Source organism: Xiphophorus couchianus, chromosome 18 (genome assembly GCF_001444195.1).
Source record: "Xiphophorus couchianus chromosome 18, X_couchianus-1.0, whole genome shotgun sequence".
In the NCBI taxonomy this organism is placed as follows: Eukaryota; Metazoa; Chordata; class Actinopteri; order Cyprinodontiformes; family Poeciliidae; genus Xiphophorus; species Xiphophorus couchianus.
This window is the reverse complement of record NC_040245.1, coordinates 14,081,343-14,108,953: the sequence shown is the minus strand read 5'-3', so window position 1 is coordinate 14,108,953 and position 27,611 is coordinate 14,081,343. Positions and strand designations below refer to the sequence as shown.

Here is a 27,611-nt window from a genome sequence, read left to right as displayed (position 1 = left end):
ACCATGTGGTATTAGCTTTCACTAGACCCATAAATAATGGCTGCTGATGCTGTGTGTTATTGTCCCATGAAAAGTAATCATACTGAACAGGTGGTGCTTGGTTGATGCCACTAACTAGAAGGTTTTTGGCTGGACATGTATCACTATTACAGTAAAGAAATACTGTAATAGTGGTATTTTATTTATCCATTGTTAGGTTTGTCGATTGGAATATAGAAAAAATGCTGAAAAACCTTTCAGTGTATTGGATTAGATTTTTTTTTCCACTTCAGCTTCACTCCCAGAAAATGCACACACTGCTTTAATGGTCGCAACTATGATTCACTTGAGGCGGCTTGACATTTCAAATTCATTAAACTCGGTTTCAGCACAAATTCTCGTAATAATGCACATAATTCTGACAGAATAAAACCACAAATCACAATGTTGTGCTGTTGGATTTCCTGGAAAAGAATAAATAGAACTCATTTCCATGGTTTTAGGCTTATTGCTTGTGTTTAGGGAGAGAATCAGAGCAATCCAAGCATATTAACTGATTGAAGTATCAGTGGATGAAACTGGAAAAAATAAACGCATGTTCCTTTGAGCCAAATGCTGTAACTTTTAATAATTCTTGTGAAGCCGCTAAAGGATCTACAATGGGAGAATGAGGTTTGCCTCGGCAGATTTAGGTACCGGTGTTTACAGATGTTTAAAATAGTAGATGGGAGGAGGCAGGTTTACAGTGGTTTGCTTTGCGGAAATCTCTCTGGGACTAATGCTGCAATAAAAAAGAAAAAAAAAAAGTCATTAATATAAAAATGAATTATCATAGCATTTTTGTGAAGAGGAACTGAATCTTGAATCAGCACATCATCTCAGTGTAGTGTTATCTCTCTCTTTTTAAAAAAAGTCTTTCTAAAACATTATTTTTCTTACCTATCAGTGCCAAGTTTGGAAGCTTGCCCAAACTCTTCCCTTTGTCAAGCACTCGCTCCCACTTGTAGCTAATGGGGTCTGAACCATCGCTGGATTTACAGCTCAGCTTGACATCCTTGCCCTCCAAGAGTTTTCCATCCATCCGGCACCTTGGCTTGGAGGGCTTTTCTGTGAGAAAACAAAAAAACAGTGCCACAGAGATAACAAAATTATTTCTCTTTTAATGTTAAAAATAGCAGATACAGTTTTCAAAAGAGTGCACACTTCTTAGAATACTAAGGTTTTTGCTGAAAATAAGGAAATTGCAATCTTTCTTCATTTATTACCATATGGGAAAGCTGCCTGTTTACATGAGCCAGGGTAGTTTTGCTCCACAGCCAGGATATCTCAAGAGGGAATCCCAATTGTGTTATTTATTGACTATTTGATCAAGACATCATGTAACATTAAAGCAGACAGGGCACATTGCTGAAACAGGCCCCTGTGTTTTTATGACCTTCAACAATTTGTCACCTGAAAGTGCAAAATTGTTAGAATGTTGAGAATGGTGGAAAACTTGCAACCCTCAGCGCCCTACAGCAGCAAAGGGCAGGTAGACACAGCTCCAGGAGCAATGGAGAAAGTGCTGAAGCCCACAGTTTTCTCCATCTGCTTAAGATGTAGCGTTTCAATTGAATTGAATTCAAATTTAGTTAATCAAGGACATTAAACCATGTTACATGAGAGAAACAAAGCAACCGTTGTTTTGTGGAAAGGTTTTCTAGCCACAGGCTAATTTGTAAACCCAGTCCTTGGCTGGACCTTTATTAAAAAAAGAACAAAATTATAAATTCATGTCACACACACATGCCCACGAACACACACACCTGCACACGCCTACACTGAATTTTTGTGATTGTAAATAAGAAAAACATGAGAATTTATAGTAGAGATAGCTAATTCTCCACAACAAAGTAGTGGTAGTAGTTTGATCTAGCTAAATGGAAAAGTAATTACAGACTTTACAGTCTTCTGCCTCTTGCAAGGGTTTTTGCAGATATCTGTATGATGGCAACATCTGCATACATCTCAACATTTGGCAGCTTTATAACTGTCCAGTAAGTCGTGGATGTATAAACAGAAAAGTGTTCACAGTTCTTCAAAATAGTAAAAAAGAGAAAAGAATACCCCTTACGTGAAGGACCCTACACCCTACCCTAAAGCAGTGTCTTTATCTTCATTGGTCAGACAAGCATTACAAGAAAACAACTTGCTTAAATGTCTCCATAACTACAGTCAGAGCAATATTTAATAAATGTAGCTGGATAAGGACTTTGGGCACTATGCCCTCATGTATTGTGACCAAGTTAATAAAGGAGGTCAATTGTGACATCTAAGGTTCATCATCACTTTTTAAAGATTTTTTACATTATAATAAGGCAATGCCAGTCACTATGGTGGGTACTATATATACTTATTATGGTAGGTATTTTAAAACATAAGATGTAGTCCTTTTAAAGTTAGTTGCCCATTTTCTGTTTGTTTTCTGCAAACTGGGTGACAATAAAAAATGGCTTTCTGCAGGGAATGGACAAACAGGGCCCCAGACCAGGCCATGAATGTGTGTAGTACAATTTTTTCCACAGGTCAATAGTTTTGGTCATAGTCTGCCACAGCTGGAGGCACAGAGCAGTATAGTTGCAGCCTGCTGAGATCTGTACAGCTGCTCTGCTTAGATTCTTGCTGAGAGGCACTGCTTCACTATAAAAAGAAAATGGAGCACAGTTGTCTCCCTCTCTAGTGACATAATTTTAGATGATTGGTCGACTAAATTTATATATCTGTTTTGTGTTTTGTGCAACTGTCAAATTAGCCATGTGAAGTTGCATGTGCTTGCTTGTGAGCAAACTTGGAGAATAAGTAACTCTGACATGGTAACATAATTCGGGAGTATGTCAGAAGCAGAATGGCATTGGCTCACACGCTCTGTGAGCAATATAACGAGAGCGGCTGATTGCGGAGCACTGAGCATCTGTCAGCTCTGTCATGGTGAGTAAGACTGAACTGCAGCAGAAGTCCCTAAGAAAAAGTTTACCAAACTTGCACTATCAATCTATTTTGCTTCTAAAGCCTAAAATCTGCACATGGAAATTCCAACATTGAGTCGAGCAAACAGTAAACTTCTTGGCATGAGTGACCAAGTTTGCACATAATGCTATATGCACTGGCAAGCAAACAAATGCAACCACTGACATTTACTGTTTCATGCCAAGCCAATTACAAGTTATTATCCAAACGAGGGGAAGCAGGAGCAGAATCTCAGACGTTTGTCCCTCTTGGAAGCAAAAGTGTCGACGCAGAGCTGAAGGCAATTTGTGAAAATTGAGGCTCTAAGTCACCACAATATCTTCATGGAAGTGAGAGAAGAGTGAGAGCGAGAGGATTAACAGATTGCTCCATTAGAAAACCAATAACGTCTGGTTGAACTAATCTCCCGTGATGTTTTATTAATTCGCTTGCTTTTCTGATACTTTTCTGACACAGAACAGACTTGGTCCTCCCACCAGACTTTGTGTCAGGCTCATGTGGCAGATCTCCTCCTCTTTTGATGTTCTTGAACACCGTGAGCTATTGCTGTTGTCCAGGCATAAAATATGTACGATATTAGCAAGGATTATAGATTATGTTTTTTTTTAAATAGACATCTGTGTTGAGTAAATTTAATTACAAAAAGTATCGGAAATTGAGAAAAATCCATGTTATAGCTCTGTGAAAATGCATTTGCCCTCTTTCTTTAGCTTTATTTTGCATTTTGTCATACTTAAATCCATAAGATCATCAATCTTTAATATTGGACAAAGATGAACAGAAAAAATGCAGCTTTCAAAAGGTAATGACATTTTTTTGAGAACAAATATATATCCTAAGAAACCTATTTTATATGAAAAAATACTTTCCTATTGTTATCCTCCAGTTATTGAATTATTAACTACCTCTGAATATTTTTAACTACTATTTTTTGGAAAGTTTACTTCAGTTTTACCAACTACAGGAAGTTCTGAAAACTGATAGATCTCTGTAAAATTAGAATGTCACTTACCAACCAGTGTGATCTGAAGTAGGCTAAAAGAGCTCAGATCAAAACACATCAACACCTAATCTAACAAAATTGAAGAATAGATAAGAAACAAAGACATTGACTTTTATAAGTCTTCAAAGAGTTGCAAAACCTATTTCTGAGGCTTTCCAGCATGAGCGAAACACTATGATAGAAATTATCCATAGAGAAAACAGAGAAAGGTTGCCAACCAGTCTTGCCACTCAACCAAAATTACACCAAGAGCATGTCAACAACTCATCCAGCAGGTCACAAAATAACCCATAGGAGCATATAAAGCATTGCATATCTCACCTGATTCAGTTAAGGTCGGTGTCCATGTTTCAAAAGAAAGAGACTGAACAAGTATGGCTCCCATAGAAGGATTCCAAGACCAAAAAACATTTTTTCCCCCAGAAAATCTTGAAGGAGAATGTGTAGCAGTTTGTGACCTTAAACTCTTGCACACTTTGGTGATATAGCTGGTCAAAGTACATTAGCAAATCCACCTCTGAATGCCTAAATAACAACAAAACAATATCTTAAAACAATTAAGTTAAATTCCAACTGAATTGTTCCAGATTTTATTCCAGATTTTAAACCAAATGAGGTGATGTGTTGTGACTTTAAAAAGGTGGTTTACACTCAAAAACTCTCCAATAAGGATGAGTTCTGCAAAAATAGTGGGGAAAAATAACGCCACAAGAAATGATTGCAATTATTATAGTTGATGCCAAAGAATGTCAAAATTAGCTTCAAGATTTATTGGATAGTCACTATTTCACACAGGCTGGTTCCCATCATTTTTTTTCTTATAAATACAATGAGTATTTGAAAATGGTATCCTCTGTATTCTTGGCATCTTGGTAACAAAGCATATAGTGAAAACACAGAAACATTTTGGGAGCAAATGACTTTTCATATTGTTGTTTCATTTGTATAACAGGGGATGTTAAGTATTTTTGAATTCACTAGCATATCTGTCTGCGTTACTCAGTCCCTGAATTCATCTTCCCGAGCCCATTTCTATGTCCTTCAATGTTTTTCCGTCTCACCTCATCAAGAAACCATTCCAAATGGACCCAAACAGCATAAAGAAAATCAAATCACACCGTCTGCATTAAATTGAATCATTAGATCAGTCAGCATGATGGAGGAAATGTGCCAGGCTAATGATCTTCTGATTAGGCCTACATGTGTATGTGTTTGATATTCTTTGTGTGTGTTTTCAGTCCAAATGAGTTCCCTCATAACCTGATGGCATGTCTGTGGATCTGAGTGTGAATTCTTCTGAGTGATTTTGTTATCTGCATTTATTTGTTTGTATGCTCACTATGAGAGTACGTCTGAAAACCCTTACCCAGAACAATGAGGTTGACCTGGCTCCAGTGGTACTTTCCCCCAGTCTTGACTTTACAGTAGTACTCCCCAGAGTCGGTCAGCAGCAGGTCACTGATCAGCAGGGAGGCGTCACCGCCCAGGTACTCCCCGGCGAAGGACAAGCGGCTGGCGTCACTGCCAACGGCCTCGTTAGTGTAGACCTGTCCTCCGAAGAAAGTAATGATCTGGATGTAGAAAAAAAGATGTAATTTACTTTTCTGTTATTTCAACTGTATGTTAACTTTATATTTGCTCTCAGTTTTTTTTTCTCTCTCCATAGAAGCTACATCTGGTCTAGCATTCCATGCAACTGTGATACCTTCCTGGAGGGGGCAATAGGCTGAGATAATGCTGCCAACAACTAAACATTCTTATTCTCCTGCTATTAACTTTTTAAATTTCATTAACATAGAAAGTATTCCTACATCAGCTCTTCTGTTTCTTTTTGTGCGTCTACTTTGTCTCCTCAAGCCCCCTGTTAGTCGGGGCCTTGTACGGAGCCAATTTTTCCTCTCCACTGTGGCCACATGGATGCTCAGTATGAGGGACTGCAGTAAAGTCAACAACACAATGGAAGACTTTGTCTACTTTCATGAAATGCTTAACCAGGAGTAGAGAGTGCTGCAAATCGATGACTCAGTTCAATCTGCTGAGTTTCCTTAGAAAACCTTTTTAAATTATTCAAATAATAAACTGAATTGTTTTATAGCTAGCTTCAACTGAAATGTAAGTGTAAATGAATTGAAATAACTTTTTATGTAAATTGAGTGTAGATAGTGTTGTGGATTGACTATACAAGTAATAGGAATTAATTTGAAATTCAATTAAATTTGACTGAAATGTTTATTTCTGATTTGTCTCAGACAAGCTTCAAATGTTTTATGCAAAGACTAAAATCAGATCTGCCCTGCTCCTTTTTAAAAAGTCATTTTCCTAATATTAAAAACAAAACAGTTTCTTCATGAAACTTGCATTTAACTTTGAAATACTTGTTATTTTATCATTCCAAACATTATTCCAATTCATGCTACTTAGAAGTACATTTGCCTTAGTAGATTTTTATGTCTCACAAGGAACATCCTCAATCTATTGAACTGGTAGGCAGACAGGAGCATTAAAACTTTCTTAACTCCAAAGATTGTACGTGAACGACTGGTACATAAGCATAGTGTTGCCTCACTGTCTACTCACAATGCTGAAAAACTCACCATTCCAGTACTTACAGTATGAGTAGCAATGCTAACAATTATTTTATAATTAACCCCTGGGATTTCACAGATGAATGCATTTGCTGTGACATTCAGCACATTCAGCTGATTATCTATGAGGACTACTATCTCTTATGGCCTTTGTACAAGCAAAGCTGTCAAAGTGACCATACAAAAAGACAGAAAAATCTATTTGGTTGCTGATAAAAGATTAAAGTACCCACTGTGGCACAGATTAGGTGTTGGCACAGAATTAAAAGCCACACAGAAGCACAGTGCACTGCATAATGCAACACTGTATTTTCAGATGACAACACATTGCACTTGGCTTGTAAGGATATTAAAGTTTTAGTTTATTTTATTATACAGTCAAAATTTTTAAAAATAAATAAATATGATGGATAATTTCACAGTAAGCATGGTCATTTACAACGTTTTCAAAGTTTTCTTTCTCAGTTTAGAATGCATGTGTTCCTCTCCTTTTTCTCTTACGCTCTATCCACATGCACAAACACAAACAAACGCAGCTGTCACAGTGGCCTATTACTCAGGGCAAGTAAGAGCCTGCAGATGGGGGCCTGCTAAATGCCGGTGCCACAGCACATCAGTGCCGAAAGAAATGGGGGCACCTGCTGGGACCACAGGTGACCACTGGCCACTTACACATGTATATACCTAGACTTCACACGCAGCAGATTTTAAGGACATCCTCCATAAATGCAAAAAGACATACATTACGGTGCAAACGTGAACAGCCTTGGCACCATAAAAAGAATATTTTACAGATATTTGCCTATGGGCACTTTCTTTTTGCTTTTTTTATGAACTGTGGGCCTTTATTACTCATACATATGTGAGTGCAGGCTGCACCATATGACTATGTGTATTTATGCCTCTGGTTATGTCTGGGTGTATACTGCAAACACTCTTATGGGACAGAGACACGGAAAGTACTCATGAGTGTGTGGAATTGTGGGAAAATTGAGCAAAATGACCATAGGCTGTGGGTAAAGTTTCCAATTAAAATGAGGTGGTTTGTTTATTCAACATGAACTGAAATACATGATGAGATATCCTCCCACACCCCCTCTAATGTATTCTTCAAGTTTAATTAAAATAAATGTGAAATGAGCAAATGTCATATATAAATCTTGCATTGCCAATTATACCTCCAAAAGAACAATAGTAAGACTCTATGATAATCATTTTTTTCTTTTTTTCACTTTTATGTTTTATTTATTGAACATTTTATTCCACGTGTCAGTGACTGTGGATGAGATTACATAACTCAGATCTAAAACAAGCTTATTCAACATGAGTCACAGCTGGGGAATTTCCACATACCAACTGAGAACTAAACTGGAATTTTAGTTCCAGTTTAGTTTATTTCGAATCTGGCTAAGATTCACAATTGTTTTAAGAGTCCTTCTTTCAGTGGAGGTTAATAAATCTACATATGATTTTGTTTACTTGAAATTACAAGAAGTTCATGATTGTTATAGTGGCAATAAATATTTTACTATTTCTGACAAAAGTAGAAATAATTTTCAACATACCATATTTTAATAAAATCAGATGAAATACTTATCAGCTTTTTACAGTTTGTCTCTTTTCCCATCAAAAACAAACTTGAATGACAATAAATGCAAATCTTCCAGAGGCATCACTATTTCAGTGTTCAAAGTCATTAATACATGTATTTCTTCTCATGCTAAATAGTGGCTAAATGTTGACAAATGCCCAGTCCTTCTTTCCAAATACAAAAAAAGAATGATTAATTCATTCAGCTGCAAATGTGGTGTCATAATCACATCTTTGGATGTTTGATTTTAATTAATGGTGCCTTCATTGTTTTCATCCTTTTAAATATTCATTGCAATATGAAAGCCTTTTTCTGAGATCATTAAAATGTAATATTAGATGTTTTTCTCTTTTTTTTAACACATGCTTCTTTTTCTGCTCCAGATTCCAGTTTTTAAACTCTGCAGTTTTGTAGTTTTTCTGTTGTTGTGTGCCTTTTTCACTGTAGTTAAACAAACAAATTCCACAAAAGTTATAAAAATATTAAAATGTTACAAAAAGTAATAAAAGCAAGTTGTTAAGGCACTACATTAACTTAATTTGATTTAAAAGGTAAGAAGTTTCAAACTGAAAAACCATAAAACTGAGGAAAGCCAAAGAATATACACAACAAGCAGGAACTTTTCTTTGATTTACCATTTAATGAGCCAATAATTTTCCAAATACAGTTGAAAGAGACTGATCATGAGTAAATCAGCTCAACCTGATTCTTATCTGAGAAGTAAGCTTTCATTATATAATGGAATAAATATATTTTTGCTTGATATTAATGTTGTTGAAATAATCTATTGTTTCCCATTAATTTTTGCTATTTCCCACAATTCCTATGGACTTTTTCCAATGTGAAAAATTATTAAAAGTTTGCAGCTTAACATTAAGGTTAATGTTAAATGCTGTGAATAGATTCAGCAAAATCTCCCTGCCACTTTGCAGCCCTGGCCCTTGCAGAGCTCCACTTATTCTTTTCTTTCGTCAGTTGGAGCTGTAAAAATTTCCCAGTGCTGACTCCTACTGTTCCGGAGGAAAACTGCAATCCCAACATAAACAATTTTAGGACCTAATCAGTTTATTTAATTTGATCACGTGAAACGCCTCATTGTATGGCAATTCTATTCAATGTGTTCCATTCTAAATGGCAAAAAGCTGTTTCCAGATTACTTTGTTTTGTACCGTCACAATTTGTTTATAATTTTAGAATGAAAGAACCTTTGTGCCAACAGAAAACATCAAAAAACATTTACATTTGTAAATGTTTACATTTACATTTATAAATGTAAATGTAAATTTACATTTACATTTAAATGTAAATTTAAACAAAAAACATATCTCTCATAGAAGAGATATGTTTCTCAAAGAAACATATCTTCTTTGAGAAGATATGTTTTTTGTTGTTGTTCATCATCTAGAAAATATATTTTCCATTTATTGTGGACTTGCTAAAAGCTAATAAGTACATCTATTAAACTCAACAAAACTTAAAGCCAACAGTCCTTATATCGCTTGAGTCATTACTACCATAAATGTTTAACTAGTTGTCAAAATCTGTCAATTTTAAGAAATTCTTATCAGTCTATTCTCAAAATGTTTCCCAAATTGAACAGTTTCACTCACGTGAACCTCTGCTTCCACATGATATTTTTTACAGTTGTGCACAGCAAAATTTAAAGCACATGTATTCTGTGTAACTGTATTTGTTTAGTTCAGTAAGTAGTACAGTTTCAAATGGCTGTGCATGTAGCCTGTAGTGCTTTCAAGTACATTTTCAGGTAGTATTGCTAATATAAAATTTTTTGCATTGGAAAATTCTTCCAGACTGAACTGTCAAAATGAAAACATGGGGAAGCCATTTTACTGTCCTGTTCATAAACATGGTGTCAGGACTTTTTATTTTGATATCACTGACAGATCCAGCCATGAACACAGAGACTTGTGTCCCAAGGGCACACCACATCACCTTCAGCAGGGTTTCATGTGAAAGAACATAAGTTCAAAGATACAGTAGATAAAAAAAAAATAAGATAAATAAGTCACGCCCGGGGTCACTCTAGCAGAGTTTCACCCCTTGCTGTTGACATTGATAATGAAGTTCTGGAACAATAAAAAACAAGCCCATTTCTGAGGTTAGGTCAATCCAAAGACGGAACACCATGTCCTTGTCTTTCACACCGTCTGTCTCAGTGTAGCTAATTAGACTCTGTTGTCAATGTTGACAATTGTTGAATAATGTTTCTTAACATGTTAATATTTTTGGTAATACTCTAATTGAAAAGGTGTGCATAAGACTGACAGGACACTGTCATAAACACGACACAACCCATGTCATGTTCATGACACCTGTCCTTCATAAACATTCATGAAGTTGTCTTCATGAATGTTTAAGACTGTTGTTATGAAGTGCCATTCGGTAAATAAAGACATTTTTAATGCAAAGTTGCATTAAAAGTCCATTAAAAGTGTAATTGTTTACCAAATTGTTTACCAAATAACACTTCAAGACAACAGTTGTAAACATTTACAAAGACTCCATATACTTCACAGGTGTTATGTCATGTTTATGACAGTGTCATGCCAGTCTCATGCACCTTCAAATAAGGTGTTATCATATTTTTAACCATCCAATAAGTCATTACTTAGTAGCAAGAGAAAGTCATACAGAATACAGACTAAGAAATCTTACCACTTTCTGCTTTGAGTTAGGTTTCTGCAGCAACCACTCAATGTCAAGAGGGCTGGAAGCTGGAAACTGGTGGTGGCATGGTAAAGTGGCATTGTCCCCAACAACCTTCTTCATCTCTGTCTGGGCACCCACTGACAGCAGACCGAACAGAACTGAGGAAGAGAGAAGAAATGAAGAGATGAAAAAAACAAGCAGAGTAAGACCAGAACAGTGGCCTAGCCCTAGAGAGGCAAATTGTTCAGGTAGAAACCACAGAGATAGAAAAATGCAATCAAAGATGCAAACAGAGATTTGTTAGAGGACCTAAATAGATTACCTGATGAGAAGCAATATGCTATCCATGTTTTTATAGAGGACAATAAAAGGCCCCAAAAATGTATTTACAGGAGATTAGTATCAGCATAAGTGGTCCAACAAATGTATTAGAAACATTTCATCATTAGCTAAAGTTTTGAGTAGCTGTGGTATGGCATTCTGCCATCGCATGCACATATTTCTACTAAGAACTAATATCAAGGTGGAGCCAGTTGGAAGATTCAACCAGATCTGGCCACGATTTTAGTAAGCATTTACACAGATAAAGAACCACAACACCTCACATACATATGCACAAACCCTCCACATTATTCAAAGTTAAAGTCTCTGTTACAGTGAAAAATGTTCATCAATTTGAAGAGTGTGTGCACATGATGGTGACTTCAGGCACTGACCAGATAGAGAGGACTTATGGAGGATATCCAAGGCTAATTTACTGGCGGATACTGGACAGCCTCGTGGGCTTCAGTAGAATTAACCAAAGGCGTCACTGGGGTTAGCTGGAACCTGGAATTATGGATTGTGTGTGTGTGTTACTGTGCGATACTCAAGGTCCAGAAGGGGTAATGCATTTGTGAGGTATTTGCCTCCCTCCAACATGTACAATAGAGTGCACAATACTGCAGAGCCCAGCTATTCTTAAACACACAATTGTGATGTCTATTTTTGGGTACATGACATTACACTTAGCAGCCTATCTTTTAGTTAAATACCAAATGACCCATCAGCTTAGGTAGTTCTGAAAATAAAATATATCAAAATTTCCCATCATCATCTACTCTTGGATTAAAATGTGAACCAGATAATAGGTAAACATCATACATGGGATTCATAAGATGTTTTTTGAGATGTCTACATTTACTGTGTGACTCAGTCCATACATACTGACAGTGAAAATGCCTTTGTATGCAGTAGACATAATTATGGGCTGTCAAATGTTCCTCAGAAGGCCAACCCTCACTGGGCCCCTGTCCATTTGTTTACTGGTCCAACCTCACAGGAGCCAACACCCTGCCCCATAAGTGATCTCTGGGCCAATGAAAATGTCAGCACTGCACTTTGAAACCAATGAGTCAGTGCTGATGAAGGACACAGTGGAAAAGAACAGCCTAAAAGAGACCATCTTCTTTTGTCTGCACAGTTGCCAACAGTTTCTAAAGTTTTGTTCAAATTCTGTCATAACTTTGTAAGTTAATAGTTAACCACTTTAATCAAAATGATAAATTGTTTCTTTGCTTTGCATGAAACAAAAATGTTTCATTTTAGATTAACTCTGACTGATTTGGCTTATTTTCATCTTGACTTGTCCTGGCCAATGGCTGATGAGTCATAAACCCAAAAAATAAAAAATAATAGTCTATTTAGATTCCCATACCTAAACTACATAAGGTCATACTGGTGACAACTTTTTCAGTGTTCTTGCTGCAATGGGGATAAGAATAATAGCTATTTTCAGTTTTAGTAGAGTGAGTGACAGGAAGTGCAAAACCTATAAGAACTTCATGAAAATGAAACAGTATTTTCTGATGAGGTATGTTTGTTGTTCATTAAGGCTGCTATCATGGATATACCTCTGTCACAAAACTGCAATTAGTATATGACTCTGGGACATGTCACTGAATTAGTGAAGAAGGGAATTGACTGTAAGAGAACTTTAGTCAATATCAAGAAAGGTGAATGTACAAAAACCTGATTTGTTTCATCGGTTTTATTCTTCACTTTCTGTCTGTTAGAGCACATGCTAGATTTAGAAATGTTGGCAACCTATTTGGGAATCTCCAGGTGAAAGATCTAGGAACTCTGAAATACACATAGAGATTGAGCTGTATAGTTGGTAATGCCAATTGCCTTACAAAATTTTATGAGTTGAAAAATGGCTAAAAGTTTCTAATTGGTGAAATAAAAGTTTTAACACATGTTGGAAATGCTTCTCAGTCTTTTTTGCAACACAGGAGTGAGATAATAAATTACTGTGATACTTCTTTGCCTTGATCCACCTGTTCTTAGCAGTTCAAGCATTAGTAAGCAAAAAAAAAAAAGAAAAAATATGGGCCACCCCCTCACTGAGGAACTCCTGAGCCTGAAGGTATTCCCGTTTATGACTTTTTAATGTCGCATTTGCAGGGTCATTCATCTTGTGGGCTCCCCGCCGATATTGGTTTGGATGTCAGAAAAAGGGAGAGAAAGCTTTTCAGTGATAAGAACTCTGGGGAGTGAGAATACCCAGACCATGTGTATAAGCGCAGCTGGTTGGACCTAATGGTGCAAGTTAATGTTTGGTGGTGGCACAGGGCTCTGCTGGGAAACCTTTACCCACAATCTCCCTGCAGCGCTTTATGCAAGCCTCTGTAATCAGTGCCCCTGTACCAATTAGCAGCCTGGGGCTTAGCTCACTGCTGAGTAGGTGGGCTCATCTTACCTTATTTCTCATGTTCTGCTGCCTAAGCTGTTGATTATGTACACTCAAGTGTTTACATGACCCAGGAAAGTTGAAAATATTCATCCAGTGTCCCTTCACAATCTGATCAGGAGCCTTCCAGGTGAATAATGACTGCACATCCTTGGGTAGTGTAAAATGAATGGTATTGAGCTGATATTGGGAATAATATGTAAAACGATTTGTTTTTAGGTAGATGTGTTTTGGTGTGACGAAGAGGATAACATAGCACCTCTTGAAAAAAGGCTGGCTTGATGTAAGTTTGAGACTGTATTTGAATTGGCCCCATTCTCAATGTGCACAGCTGGGCTGGCTGGACTGCGAGACCCCACCATGTGTGTAAACATCAGTAGTGTAAACTAACAGAAAACATTTCTGTGAAATGCTTTGCATACATGCTATAAAAAATTTGCATGGCTTTATGACCTTGGCTTTCAATTTGCAGCAAAGTAACTGGGAGACAATAAAAAACTGGAACTATTTTAACATCCGCTAGGAAAATATCCTTGTTATAGTTGCATGCATGCATTCATGCATTTTTATGGGATTCCACATGGAGTTGAGAGAGGCCATCAAAATGAATGTGGCCATGTTGAAGGGGAGATAATGTGGAGAGGCCTTGCGATATGGTATTGGTGCCACATCCCAGCCCAAATCCTACATCCCACTTTCTCTCTCATTGTGTCTTTCTTTCTCCCCGCTTTTGGTTAAGCTTTGTGCTTTGTGGAAAGTTTCAATCTTTCCCCTCAGAAAGAAAGGAACGCAGCGTATCATAATTAACAAAAGTGGGAGCGAACATCAGAGGTTTTAGAAAGAGAGAGGGTGTGAGGGAGAAAGATAGACACATTTGACAAAGCGAGAGAGAGAGTGAGAAGCTTGGGTGAAATATGGAGGAACCAATTTCTATGAAAAGGCCCTAGGGGGAGTTGTGCTCCAGTAAATCCGCCTTACAGAACCCTGCAATCTCATTATAGTGTAGCCAGCGAGACGGACAGACAGACAAACAAGACAGGCCTGGATCTTTCACACTGCCCCAAAGTCAAGCCTCATATCCCCCCAGTCAGCACATCAGCCTGGCTGGGGCCTTTGCCTTGTCCAAAGCTTTATGACCTCTGGTACTCAAACACAGCAGATCAGAAAGGGAGAATGAAAGGACAGAGAAAAATGGGCTAAGGGAGAAGAGGGAGGAATGGTGCATTGCCTTATTTTGAGCTCTTACGCCAGGCTAAGTCACTGGTGTGGAGGAAGGATTATAGAATCACAAAAGTGGTTTTAGACACAGGAAGCCAAAAGCACCAAAATAAAAAAATAAATAAAAAAATAAATAAATATATATATACACTGCTCAAAAAAATAAAGGGAACACTTAAACAGGTGTTTAACACTTAAAGTGTTCCCTTTATTTTTTTGAGCAGTATATATATATATATATTAAGGTTCGAGATATCCTAGATCAGAATTTTCTGTTTGTGCCAGTTTCTCTATGGACACCTACATTATAGCAAAAAGTATACATCCTGCTATGCATGAATAATGGGAACATGCTCTACATTGCAAGGACAAATCAAGAACTGCCCAGGAAAAGCTCAGATACAAGCGATTTTCTGCAACAACTGGTGTCTCAGTACACATACCTATAGTAGTTTCAGGCAAACATAGTGATGCTTGAGTGACACTCGGAGTCTCACTGCAACGTGCAAAACAATTATCTCCAATTTCTGCCAGAACAGCCCATATTCTGTAATTACCAGGCTTCTCAGGGAATGGATCTTAATACAAAGAAGCAAAGGGACAGAGTTTGAGCTGGATGCATGCAACCAGAAAGAATTCACATGCCACATGCAAATGCAATCCATCCATTCTTACTGCTGACAACAAGCACGATTTTTTAGCTGACTTGGGGACATGCTGAGAGGAGCATAGGGCATGAAGCAGCAGTGAAATAACTCAGAGCTCAGCGTGTTGTTTCACAGCCTTTGTTTTACTTTATCTATCTACTGTTGTGAGGCCCAGATGCCTATTCAACTGTACAGCAACATGCTAAAAATACACACAAAGTCAGAGGTTTTCAGATAGGAGCTTTTGCCTTTCTCGAAGAACCCACACATATAGTTCTTCAGATGTTTCAACCAAAGAGTTGCTGGAAAATATTAACCAATACTTAGTCTCCTTTCATGTTCAGGAATTATGTTTTCACTCATACAGTCAAGCAACTTCTTAGGGGTTCAACTCTTTAATGTCATCACCGCTCCATTAAAATGCATGTTCAGTATATGGCTTACTACCCTCGTCTTTAGTTTCAAATTCTACTCATTGCCTTTATTTTGAATCCAGGCTAGGTCTTTGAAGGGATAAAAAACCTGTGATCTTCCTTGATCTTCCTGCAGCTAGTTGTCACTGGATAACCACTATCTGCTATGTGTGATTTGAGACTTCCTGATTATTTTACCATTAACTTCAGTTTGGAGGATCAGGATGATGTTTATTGACAAGAAGCTATAACTCCACTATGTTATCTCTTTGTGTTCTAAATTATCTGAGAAAAATAACTAAAATATGAGCCATTATTATAAAACAATTAAGAAACAAAGTCCTACTTTTGTACTACAGAATTAGGACATTCAGTTTTTGAACTTCTATAGTTACTTGACATATTAGAGTCAAAATATTAATTAATTTGCTCATATTCTTTAATGTTTATCTTTTGATGAGAAGATATGTGGCCAGAGTGCTTGGAATTGAAGATGGAAAAACAGAGCAAGTATCATTTTCACACTAATCCTGTGAACCTGGAAGGAAAGCAAATTGGGAAAAGAGAAGACCCAATGGGAATAGGAAAAAAGATGAATACCATGGAGGTCTGAATAATGTAAGCCCCTGTGGTAAATGTTCACCTTGTGCTGCTTTTATTGCCTTCATTAGCATCCCTTTCATGGCCTTGTCATTGCTGTCATGTTGAGCGATAGCAATATCATTCCGCTGACACATCCCCAAAATAGATCCAAAATTAGTTTTGCAACAAGCACTTTTAATTCCCCCAAATTATTCTCTATTTCCCTGTACTAAATAGGGATGCGGGGACAATAGGGAAAAAAAGCTAATTACACCATTCCCCATGGGAGTGAAGTTGGCAATGCAACCTGCTTACATAGCTATACATATCTTATCAATGCTGCATCTAGTGGCTTCTCCTACACTCATGGGTGTAGCTGTCCAAGACGTTTTGGCTGCTCCATAAATCTCCCTGTTTTAGCCTGAAACTGTCTGAAGAACACAAGCATCTTAACAAGAACAAGACTTTTTGGCCAAAAAGCTACGGGCACAAATGCAACATATTCACCATCCTTGATGACTGATCACAAATGTGCAGACTGTATCACTCCTTTAATCTACTTTGCATTTGTCAAAATAGGGCTAAATAATATACCTGAGAAACATATTATGATATAAGCGTTTCATATCAGTCAATACATATAATTTTTGATTCACTTTCTTGTTTTAAATATCTGAAATACTACCCAACTAGTGACATGACCTTTCCTGTTTTAGACATAATTTTCAATCCATGCTATTGTTTTTTATTTTTAAGTAGTTGTGGACTACTTAAAAATAGTAGATTTTTACTACTAAAAAACTACTATTAAACCCTGCCGCCGGTGAAACCTTGTCGCTGTGCATGTTGCTTAGAATGTTGTTACTAGGTAACTTGCATTGTTATTAATTTATTGTCCAGCTGTAGATCAAAACAGCTACAGCTGACCAAATAACCAAATAGAAAGGGTGACAGAATACCAAAATCCTATATACTTCACAGTTTCGAAATGACATATTTCACTGTCACTGACTAAAAAAGCATATCTCTAGATTAAAAAAACAATCTATTTATCATTTGAAAAGGATCGTCTTTATTTTAAATGTTAATTACAGCAGCGCATGAACTTCTACAAACTTGAATGAATGAGCTTCTGCAGATTAATGTCCAGAAGTGTATGCTGCTAGACCATTCCCAGGCTTACATGCACTATAGAAAACAAAAATTTCCTCTCTTTAATGTCTTTCCAGTGAACAAAAAGTCCAAATGTCAAGTGGTCTGCTTTGTAGCAGATAATACGCCTTAGTTAAATGGGGCTTGGATAGTGACCTCTCTTTGAAACAACAAATCGTCCCAACATGTGGCAAAGCCAAAACAAACCAGCATGTATGGAAAGTCAGTTTGTTCTGCTTGAGCATCCCTGTAGCTGTGAGACAAGCAACAAAGAAGAAGGAACGTTAACACCTTTATGAAACTTTTTGCCAAGGTGACAAAAGATGTATGTGTAGGCGTGGACGCATGTGTTTGCATGCAATGTGTGTGTAAAGGGTAAATCTTCCCTGCAGCAAATGCACACAGCCTTGACTAAGCCTGCTGTTTCCCACTGAGAACATGCACTAAATGAGGACAAGAGAGAATGTTCTTTCACTTATGAATACATACTTAAAAAATATAAGTAAATCTGAATAAAACTCTTTTGTTACACTGCTGCCGATTATGTTTTTGCTGAATCTCATCTTTGTCAGTGTACAGATCTAAAGCTGAGGAAAAAACAATTGCTTCATTTCAAAGTAAGCAAATAAGGGTTATCGAAAGAAAACAACTCCAAATCCAGTGTGGGAGATTGTATTTGCTTGGACAAAATCTCATTTGGTTCACAAATAAAGCTTTCTTCTTATTTCCTGCAAAAAAATGTTTTCCAATATTTTTCATGACATAGGCAATTTTGGTCTAAAGTTTGTGAAGATTTCTTTGTATCATTAACTTGCAGTTACGCAACATATTTTCCATATTTATGGAAAATATGGAAACTCCTGAAATTTGTTTCCAATATTTTCTTCCAATAACATATTATTGAAAGGAAAAACATGTTTTGTTTCTTTACAAATTAAAATCTGAAAAGTAAATTTGTTTTCAGTCTTCTAGAGTCAATATTTTGAAGAATCCATGCTGCACTGACAACTGCAAGTCTTCAGAGCCTGATTTTGTTGAGCATTTTCTGTAACTCCAACCAACTTTATTGTCTAGCCCTAGGTCAAAACAACTACAGCTGACCAAATAACCAAATAGAAAGGCTGACAGCTAAAGAAAAAGAATTCCCTACAGCATGATGCTGCCACCACCATTGATCAGCGTAGGAATGATGTTTTAAGAGTAATCTGCAGAATTAGCTTTCTGTGACACACTGTTTTTTGCATGTGGGCCAAAAAATGCACCTTGGGCATCAGAATTTTTAGATGGTGAATTAAATGTTGCTTTGAGTGATGTTCAAATATGCATAGAACATCTCCAGAACATTTGTTTGTTTGAAAACATTCTCTGATGCCTTCACAGACTATTACCTTGAGATTAAATTACATGACTTGTGAAGGCATTGGTTTTGATTTAAGGTGGTCAGACTAAAAGGGGCAAAACATATGCTGGCCATCTTTATTAGAAGTTTTAAAACATATTTTGAAGACCATCTTTTCCCATTCATTTCTCTTAGGCTATCAGGTAAAGTCCCAAGATAAAACACTGAGGTGAGCTGCTATAATCACACAAACTGCAGAAAACTTTCAGGTGTCTACTTTGCAAATAGTTGCTGTATCTGTGGTACTTTAGCGAACATATGCAGAGTAATATGAGATATTTTAAGCAGACTCTCTCTAAAATCTCCATTAACAACTCAGTGGAACATTGTATTTTGCTGAGATCAAGCTCCGCCTGATCCTGCATACCTGACAGATGGCATGGTGAGAAACAAGATGAGCCATGTTCATTAAAAAATGCTGCAGAAGACGGGTTTGCCTGCTGCTGATTGGGTTAAATCTTTCTAGTTGGGCATTGATACTGGTGTATATCAAACTATCTAAGCACCACTGGGGTGCGAACAGATGGGAAAGCAATGGTAAAAAAACAGCCATAAAGCCCACACTGCGTATATATGTACAACCTTTCCCTCCTACAACCTCAGATAAATGTGAGCGTCCTTTTCTGTTCACAAAATGTACCTCAATTTCCCAAGTTATTTATGTGGTCTAATCTCAATTTGTGGTTGGCAAGCATGTGAATGAACTTCTCTCGCATTGTTGGAGTGCCTGGACATGGGCACTGACATCAGCGGATCAATACTTAATAAGCTTTTGTGCTGCCAAGTCCATTTTGCTGCAATATGCAATTTTTTATGCCCATTAGGTTGAAAATAGAGCTGACTAGGTGTATGGGCACAGAAAGTGGAATTCATCGTGGTCATCCTGATGATGGATGCTTTACAATGGTGTGAAACTGATGGAAACTTAAAACACTACACCTTTTGCTTTCATTAAGCACAACTCAATATCCCAATGGAGTTTCAAAACAGGCTTTAACAACTTGTGGAAAGAAAATAAAAGCTACATTGGGGTTTATGGTTAAGTATAAAGAGACTTGAAAAACAAGGTGAACTGCAAGAAAACAAGCCTAGAGCTAGAACTATATTTGAAGCCACATTAAAGTTGAGCTTCAGAGGCAGTGGGAGATAGTTCCAGTCTGGACATGTAAGCATTTCATTTTGTGAGCTCATATAGTCAGGCGTGTGTGCGGATTGTGCATGCTTCCCTTCCTTTTCTCCTCTGCAATCTCGCCTCTCTGCACACATAGATTTACTTCCATTATTTAGGTCACTGCGATTATTTGTCACTGTCTAAAGTTCGAGTTCACCTGGGGTTTGATGGTAAGGTCTATATCGGCGGTGACACTAATTTACTCCTGTGGATTCAAGGGAGAATAGAAGCGGAACGCAACAGAGCAGCTCCAATGTTGTAAATTTCATTGGCTAATTGAAAACACACGGGGCCCTGACTCCCCGTTTCCATCCATCCAGGCCTAGTGCGCTACGTCACTGACATATTAGTGCTGCTGTCAGTCCTATGGCATGTATCCGATCACATCCTTTTACTTGATCAGTTAGGTAGAAAATACTAGAGTGGATGACATTGCCGCTGCTTTTATTACTGCAGCTCTAAAGCACAAAGTTGTAACCCAACCATCCAAAACTCGTGTTTGCCAAGGACACACTGATGGCCATCTCTCTCTTAGATGAGCAAGTTATGACTGCTTTAGGATCTATAAACTGAAAGGTGTAGACTTTTTAGAATAGCTGTCAGAGTCAAAAGTGCTGTATGTATGATGACCGAGGAGGTCAGCGTGGGCTGCAAGGCTTCCAGGAAAGGCCTCACTTAGACTCATTTATGGGTGCTAATAGACCAAGCTACCATCTGTCCTTATGATTAAACAAGTCCATTCATGCAAAATAAAAGCTTTTTTATTTTTTTTTTGCTTGCTTCAGATAAATAGCAGCCACATTACAGTGTATTTCTGCATGTAGTGCAACAAAATATAAATATGCAAAGTGTGTTGTCCCACCATGACTAACCTAATTTAAATCTATGGGTCATTCTAACATCAATATGGTTCAATCTAAACCATTATATAGTAGCTCTGGACGCATGTTTTTAATCATTGTCTTCCTAGAAGTCAAACCTGCATTGTGTTTGCCATGTAAAGGGCACATGTGATCGAAAGAAAAGGATAGTAATCTGTGACTGGAAAGTTGTATTTCAACTTAGGCTGGTAAAAGCCAGCCCCTTGTCCAACACAATTTAGTTTGTGCAGAAGGTCTTGGCTGTTGAGAAACAATTGCTTCCTAGAGGTGTGGACGATGTTGAAGTTTAAAATTTTACCCAATTGTTAACATTTGCCCATGACGTATGTCGGATGTAAGTAGGTTCCAGTTTGACGCTAACAAGCAAACTGGAAATCACCTGCTCTGTAAACAACCATCCTTCACTGCGAAGGAAGAAGAGCCGATCCGAATGGGGTGGCTGTTAAGTGTGGTCAACATGGACAGAACGGCTTTATTCACTTCCTCTGTAGCCATTCCTAAAACTAGAGTGGATGATATTGGACTACAGGTGGACGATAATTCTAAAACAGTGCAGAAAAACAACGTCAACATTCACAACTTCTCCTTTTTTAAAATATTTTGGTTGTTTAAGTTACAATACAAAGCACACAAGTAAACTCAAATATGTAATTAGGTGACTTTTGAGGGAAATTGATTGCACTAGATTTTATTTGGGATTACCAGTGATGCAGCAAACAAATGCACACCAAAGCTTTTTATTAGTTACATTTTGAAAACCATTTATCTTTTTCTTTTACTTCACATAAAAACACTACTGTGTCTTTGTTTGCTACAAAATTTTAAACAAAGTAGCCTTAAATTTGTGGTTATAGCCTGAAGACATCTCATGAAGTCTTTACTGTCATCACACTTCTGTTGACCTACTAGCATAATTACAACTACCTCATTTTTGCAAGTTATAAAAAGCCATCCTTCTTTTATAAGTTTAACTAAGCTTTTGTTGCAAGCCTCCAACAGTGACACAAACACACACGCACAAATAAATAAGCCTGCCCTTTGTGCTTCTCAGCACCATGTCTTCCCACCCCCTCGTCTAGAAAAGGAATGCCCACACGGCCACATCCGAGGGCGGAGAGAAGATTGAAACCAGATGAATGGAGCTTGGTACAGAATTCTTGCCAAGGCTATATTTCACTCCCAGAGCCTGATTAAAACGAGGTGTGGCACTAACTGAGGCCAAGGCAGCCAAGTCTGGCTCTGAGAAGAGAATTTGCTTGCAGTCACATTCTAGGCAAAAAATAAAACAGTGGAAGGTTCGCAATAACGAGCCTGAAAGGGTCTTGTGTATTTGAGGTAGAAAATCTGACAAAAGCAGTCAAGTTTGCAAAATTTTCTCTGTTTATTTAATCCATGATATTTACTAGAGATTGATAGGACAGGATCCAGCCTTGACACACAAAGTGCTTTACGAAGGATGGAGTGGTTGTCAAGGAGAATGTTTAAAATAACGCATCATATAAAATGAGAGCAAAGTGTAAGAATTTTGGAGCAAGGATTATCACTGTTGTGTGTAAGTGGCATGTATGAGATAAAACACATAATTGTGTTTTTAGTTACGTGTTTGTAGATGTATTCACACCTTTTGAATCTTTCCACATTTTCTCACTTCACCACTACAGACTTTAGAGTATTTTATGTCTTAATTTGTGTTACTACTTTTTAGTATTAGTAATTTTAAAAGGAAAAGGATACTTGTTAAAGAGTTGCTTACATTTACATTCACCATTCCTGATTCATATTTCTTTGGTGCTTTAGGGGTTTTAATTTCTAGAGCCTGAAATTTCAACCCATTATTTGCAAATTCAACCAATCTCAGTGTGATTGGCTGGATAAGGCATCTGTCTTCAATCTTATTACTGTTTTCCCTGTTTAAGGATTCAGTAATCAAGAGGTGTGACTATTTACAGGATGCCATATGTGTGTCCGTTCTTAATTTATGGACACAAAGATATATTTGTTTTGGTATTTTAATACGAAATGTTACTAGGAAACATTTTTTTCCATGTATGGGTAAGAAAGTTAAAAATATAGGTTAATATGGGTGAATATTAGTCTAAGAAAACCTATGGTTGTCAATAGTCCAGGGTGCATGGTAATAATATATTTTATTTTAAGACCTCATGTACATGTTTGTGTCCTTAAATCATTACAGCTGGTGTTAAGCACTTGGACTAATTTTGGACTGGACCTCATTTGGACAGAAAAAAGACAAAATAAGAAGTTCCCCCTTCCTTAGTTTGACTGTTATGTTAACAGTCAAGCTATGTATATGTCTTTTTGACATTAAGAGAGTATTACATTTTTTGTCTGTTTTTCTGTAGAAATCAGCAACAGAACATTACAAAGTAAAGAATCTAGGTAGTGTAGGTCTCCGTTTGTTTCTGACTGTAGCACCTAGCACACATGTGAGTGTGACTGACTGATTAGAGGCCCGTTTTCACCGACTGCCTGCAGTCGGCTCTCTAGAGATAGCCAGGCAGAGTGGGAGAATTTGGTACCATTTTCCAGCGCCGGCTGCTTTCTCTTTCCTCCCCACTGCAGCTGGTCAGCCACACTCGCAAGTTGAAGCCAAACACACTCCCCTATATCCCCTTGATATTTCAGTTATGTTACTACCAAGAGGGTTGCGGCTCGACTGCTTGCTGCCTTGCCTGTGCACACTAGTAAACAAAGCCCACTCATTTCATTTGGCTATAATGTTTAATCTACATTTGCTTGGTCAATGAGAGGTTAATCTCATTACCTTGCGCTAAATGGCAAGCTCGGGCATCCTCTGACAAAGAGAAGGCTAGACATGAGTTAATTAAAAGAGCAATTAAAAGAAGACATCAAGTCCCACTAACAGTGGTAATATGTAAGCTCCCTTGACACCAATGCATTGATGTTGAATAACTCTATTCTCCTGCAGTGTCACAACTAACAAACCACTTTCATAAAGAACAAAGGAGAGCATCTTGCTTGTTTTGTGGCCGAACATGTGTTTCAAACTAACCCTCAGAAGTCACTGTGGTTTACGCACTGGAAGTCAGCTTGTTAAAAGTAATCTTCACCACTACACACACAGAGACACACACCTATTAAAAAATGTTAATTAACTCCAACAGGTTGGTAAAACCCTGACACGCAATTCATTCAGATGGAATTGAACAAAGCTTGCCAGCTTTAGAGGCAAATTTCCTAGTGGTGCAATGCCATGCTTCCCCTTCTGTCAGAGATGATGAGGCATGCACATTTAAAAAAAAGAAAAAAAGAAAAAAATGAACCTGCAAAGTAAGATCTGCTGGTCTCAGATTAAAAATAAATAAAAAAAGATATTATTAGAAATTCTTATTTTTACCACAAATGCTTTGTATGTAGGTCAAAATATTGAGTTTTACTCTTATTATTATTATTTTTTACTAATGTAGTGTCCTTCCATATGGCTTTTAGCAAATCTAATACTGGACTTCAGGAACTTTGTGTCAACATTGTATATTTTTTTTGTGGTCTGTTCGTTGGTCTTCACAATATGATATGTTCAATAATGTTCCCTAAAAAGCCTGAGGCCTTCACAGAACAGCTTAAAATATACTGAGATTAAATTATACACAGGTGGATTCGCTTTTCTACTGAAGTCGCTTCTCCACTACAGTAGCTTTAACCGGTTCTGCCTCAGGCAAATTTGTCTCCATTAGATCGTCGCTGTTTTTGGTAACCATTTCAAGGGAAGTACAAGTCATGTTACCTGATTGCATTGCATGCAAAATTATTTGATTGACAGCAGACTGCATTCATTGACTGATCAATTATTTACATCATTGCATGAGTGAAGGGCGGACCTTGCAAACTCCAAACAATATCTCAACCGCTGCAGTGGACAGGTGAATGACTTCTGCTATCAGAGAGCTGCTCAGTGTGGAGGAATCGTGTGTTTAATCATGAGCAGCGCGTGGAGCAAATGCGTTACTTTTGGAGCGGAATGACAGTGATTTAGAAGTCCTATAAGGAGCAAATCTCTCTGAAGAACTGGCCAGTGAGAAACACCAGAAATACATAACATTAGCTTGCTGTGATGTGCATTTCATTCTTTGTCATTTTGGTTTTGAAAAAAATCATGCATCAAGAGAGTTTATGCATTTTACACAGTAAGACTCCAGTTTGTATTAGTCTATCACATAAAATCACAATAAGAAAATTGTGTGGCGGTGATGTAAAAAAAGAAGAAAAAACTGTTATTTTTGCACTGCGCTGTATATCAGGCAATGAATCAGCAAAGAACACTTTACTTCAGCTTTGCCCTTCCACAGCTAGAATGATCATTAGGAACTTCTTAGTGTTTGGTGCTCTGTTAGCATGCAGCCAAGTGAGGATGCTTCATGGGGGAAATAGCCTGTTAGCTGCATGCCCTGTGGGTACTCCGGGCGGCTGCAGCCTCCCTCCAGATGAATCATAAACAAGTCCCTCGGCCTTCGTGACTTAATCCCCTGTGACATCGCCATGGGGAGATAAAGAAAAGAGAGCATTGGGTAAAGGAAAACATGCCCTCTGCTCAAGTTTTAAGTGAATTAAACATTAGGTTGAATGTGAATGAGGTGTATCTGAGGGTAAGTCATTGAGATGAGGCACTAATTTGTCAAATGCTAGAATAAGGATGTGAGTATGGATATTTTTAAGGGTGTTGGAGGATGGAGCAAAGCTCTATATTTAATATTTGGTTTGTTGACGCAGCAGTCACTTTGTTTCAAGCTCTACCTTGAACCTCTCCCCTCCCCAACTGTAAGCCCCAACCCACTCCCATTCTTTTTACATGCGAGAATAATGCAAATTCATTTCCCACAATGCTTTCACTTAAATTTGGCCCCACTGCTAAAGCTTGGGTAGTCTACAGGGTTACAATCAACATCATGCAAAGAAAACCCAGCGGGGACTAATAAAACTATATTTTTGGAACCTGAAAGGAGGATTTGAGTTAGGATGAGACACGTGAAGTATTTTGAAGCCCTCAAGGACTATTTACTCCCTAATTAAGAAGGAAAATGTTCCAGGCTTCACCCGAAGTTGCTGCAACTAAAATTGGTGATATATTTTTCTCTGGAGGTTTGGGGTATGATTTGCCGACGCTGCTGCTTCTGCACTGAGCTTTTGTCTTGAGATTAATGAGAGACGTTTCATTCTCTGGCATTTTAGATCCCACGCAAAGGTTATAAATGGCCTCTGACCAGCAAGAAGTTTATGTGGCACGCCCATAAAAATGTTCTTCATCCAGGGAAGCAATTATTTAAGCCTGTCCCTAATTTTCACTAAAATCAAAAAATGGAGCTCAGTTCTATAAAAATTACAAACCAATATTTTATGTGGCTTACAAAACTATCCATACCAATTTAAATATTTCACATTTTGTCCTGTTACAATCATAGATCCCTGAGTGGCTTAGAGCCAAACTACATTAAGAATCATTTGTCCTTCTATCAACTTTGCAAAACACTCAGATCTTCTGGTTCATCTCTACTCTGTATCCAAAGAATCGGAACCAAACACAGAGAAGGAGCATTCAGTTTTTATGCTCCTCTAATCTGAAATAATCCCCCAGAAATCTCCAAAAATGCCGTTAGCCCATTAGCTAAGAGTTAATGAGGTACCTTGATTAATAACAAGTACATGTCATTGCAATGTGATGATTTGTATGTTTGTTGTTTTATTTTTAATCATATACATTATGTTGAATTTCCCTTTTGCTGAAATGTGTTACATTAAATTGCCTTGCCATCAGTACTTCTACAAGCACATGGAAGTCACATCCTTAAAATGTCAACAGAGTTTTACTAATATAAATAAAGAATATCTTACTGAGAACTCATTTGGTAGTTTATTTATTTTACTATTCATACTGCCATCACCATATCTAACAGTGGAGATAATTTGTTGATGTGTGAAGTGGTATTTTCTCTCCACACATGGTGTTTGCATGTTGACCTAAAAGTTCACTTTTGGTCTCATTTGACCAGAACACATTCTAGGTTTGTTGTATCAAAATATAAATTATGTATTCTTTTCCTACCACTTCAGTTGTATGCTGTTTGGTGTTAGTTTTTCACATAAAAGCCCAATAAGATACTTTGAAGACAAAAAGTATAAAAGCTCAAGAGAATGAATTGTCTAACATGTTATTCAAACATGCTGACAATAAGCTGGTTAGTATGCAGTTTTCCGTTGACAGAAGAAAGCACTTACAGCAGCTGGATCTTGCTCTACAAGAACCAGGTGTTAGGAAAGCTATTATTATCTCAATTCAGACAGCCAGATGGAAATTACAGGTCACATCTGTCTGGTACACATCAGGTATCTTATAAACATTCTGATGTATTCTTAAAACCCTGATGTTTGTATTATAGGGGAGAAAACTCAGAGCCACATGTTTTCAAATTCAGAGCTGGCTAGAAGTGTCTGGATGGTTAAGCTCTTAAAAGCTTCAACACTTCTTATCTTTTGAAGCCGGAAAGGTTATATAACTGATGTCCTTGAGATAAACTCTTTAAATTTGTGGTGTCGACATCAGATCTAA

At 37.5% G+C, this 27,611-nt stretch overlaps 1 protein-coding gene across 1 annotated transcript in view; it reads right to left on the bottom strand.

Annotated features, from left to right (window-relative positions):
• clmpb (CXADR like membrane protein b) overlaps nucleotides 1–27,611 on the bottom strand; it is a 76,860-nt gene that overhangs the window by 7,192 nt on the left and 42,057 nt on the right. Inside the window, exons 2-4 of the mRNA XM_028045033.1 lie at nucleotides 10,841–10,992; nucleotides 5,355–5,559; nucleotides 919–1,086 (exon numbers count right to left, since the gene is read on the bottom strand). Coding sequence (XP_027900834.1) covers nucleotides 919–1,086; nucleotides 5,355–5,559; nucleotides 10,841–10,992 — 525 coding nt within the window. The remainder of the gene's footprint in view (nucleotides 1–918; nucleotides 1,087–5,354; nucleotides 5,560–10,840; nucleotides 10,993–27,611) is intronic.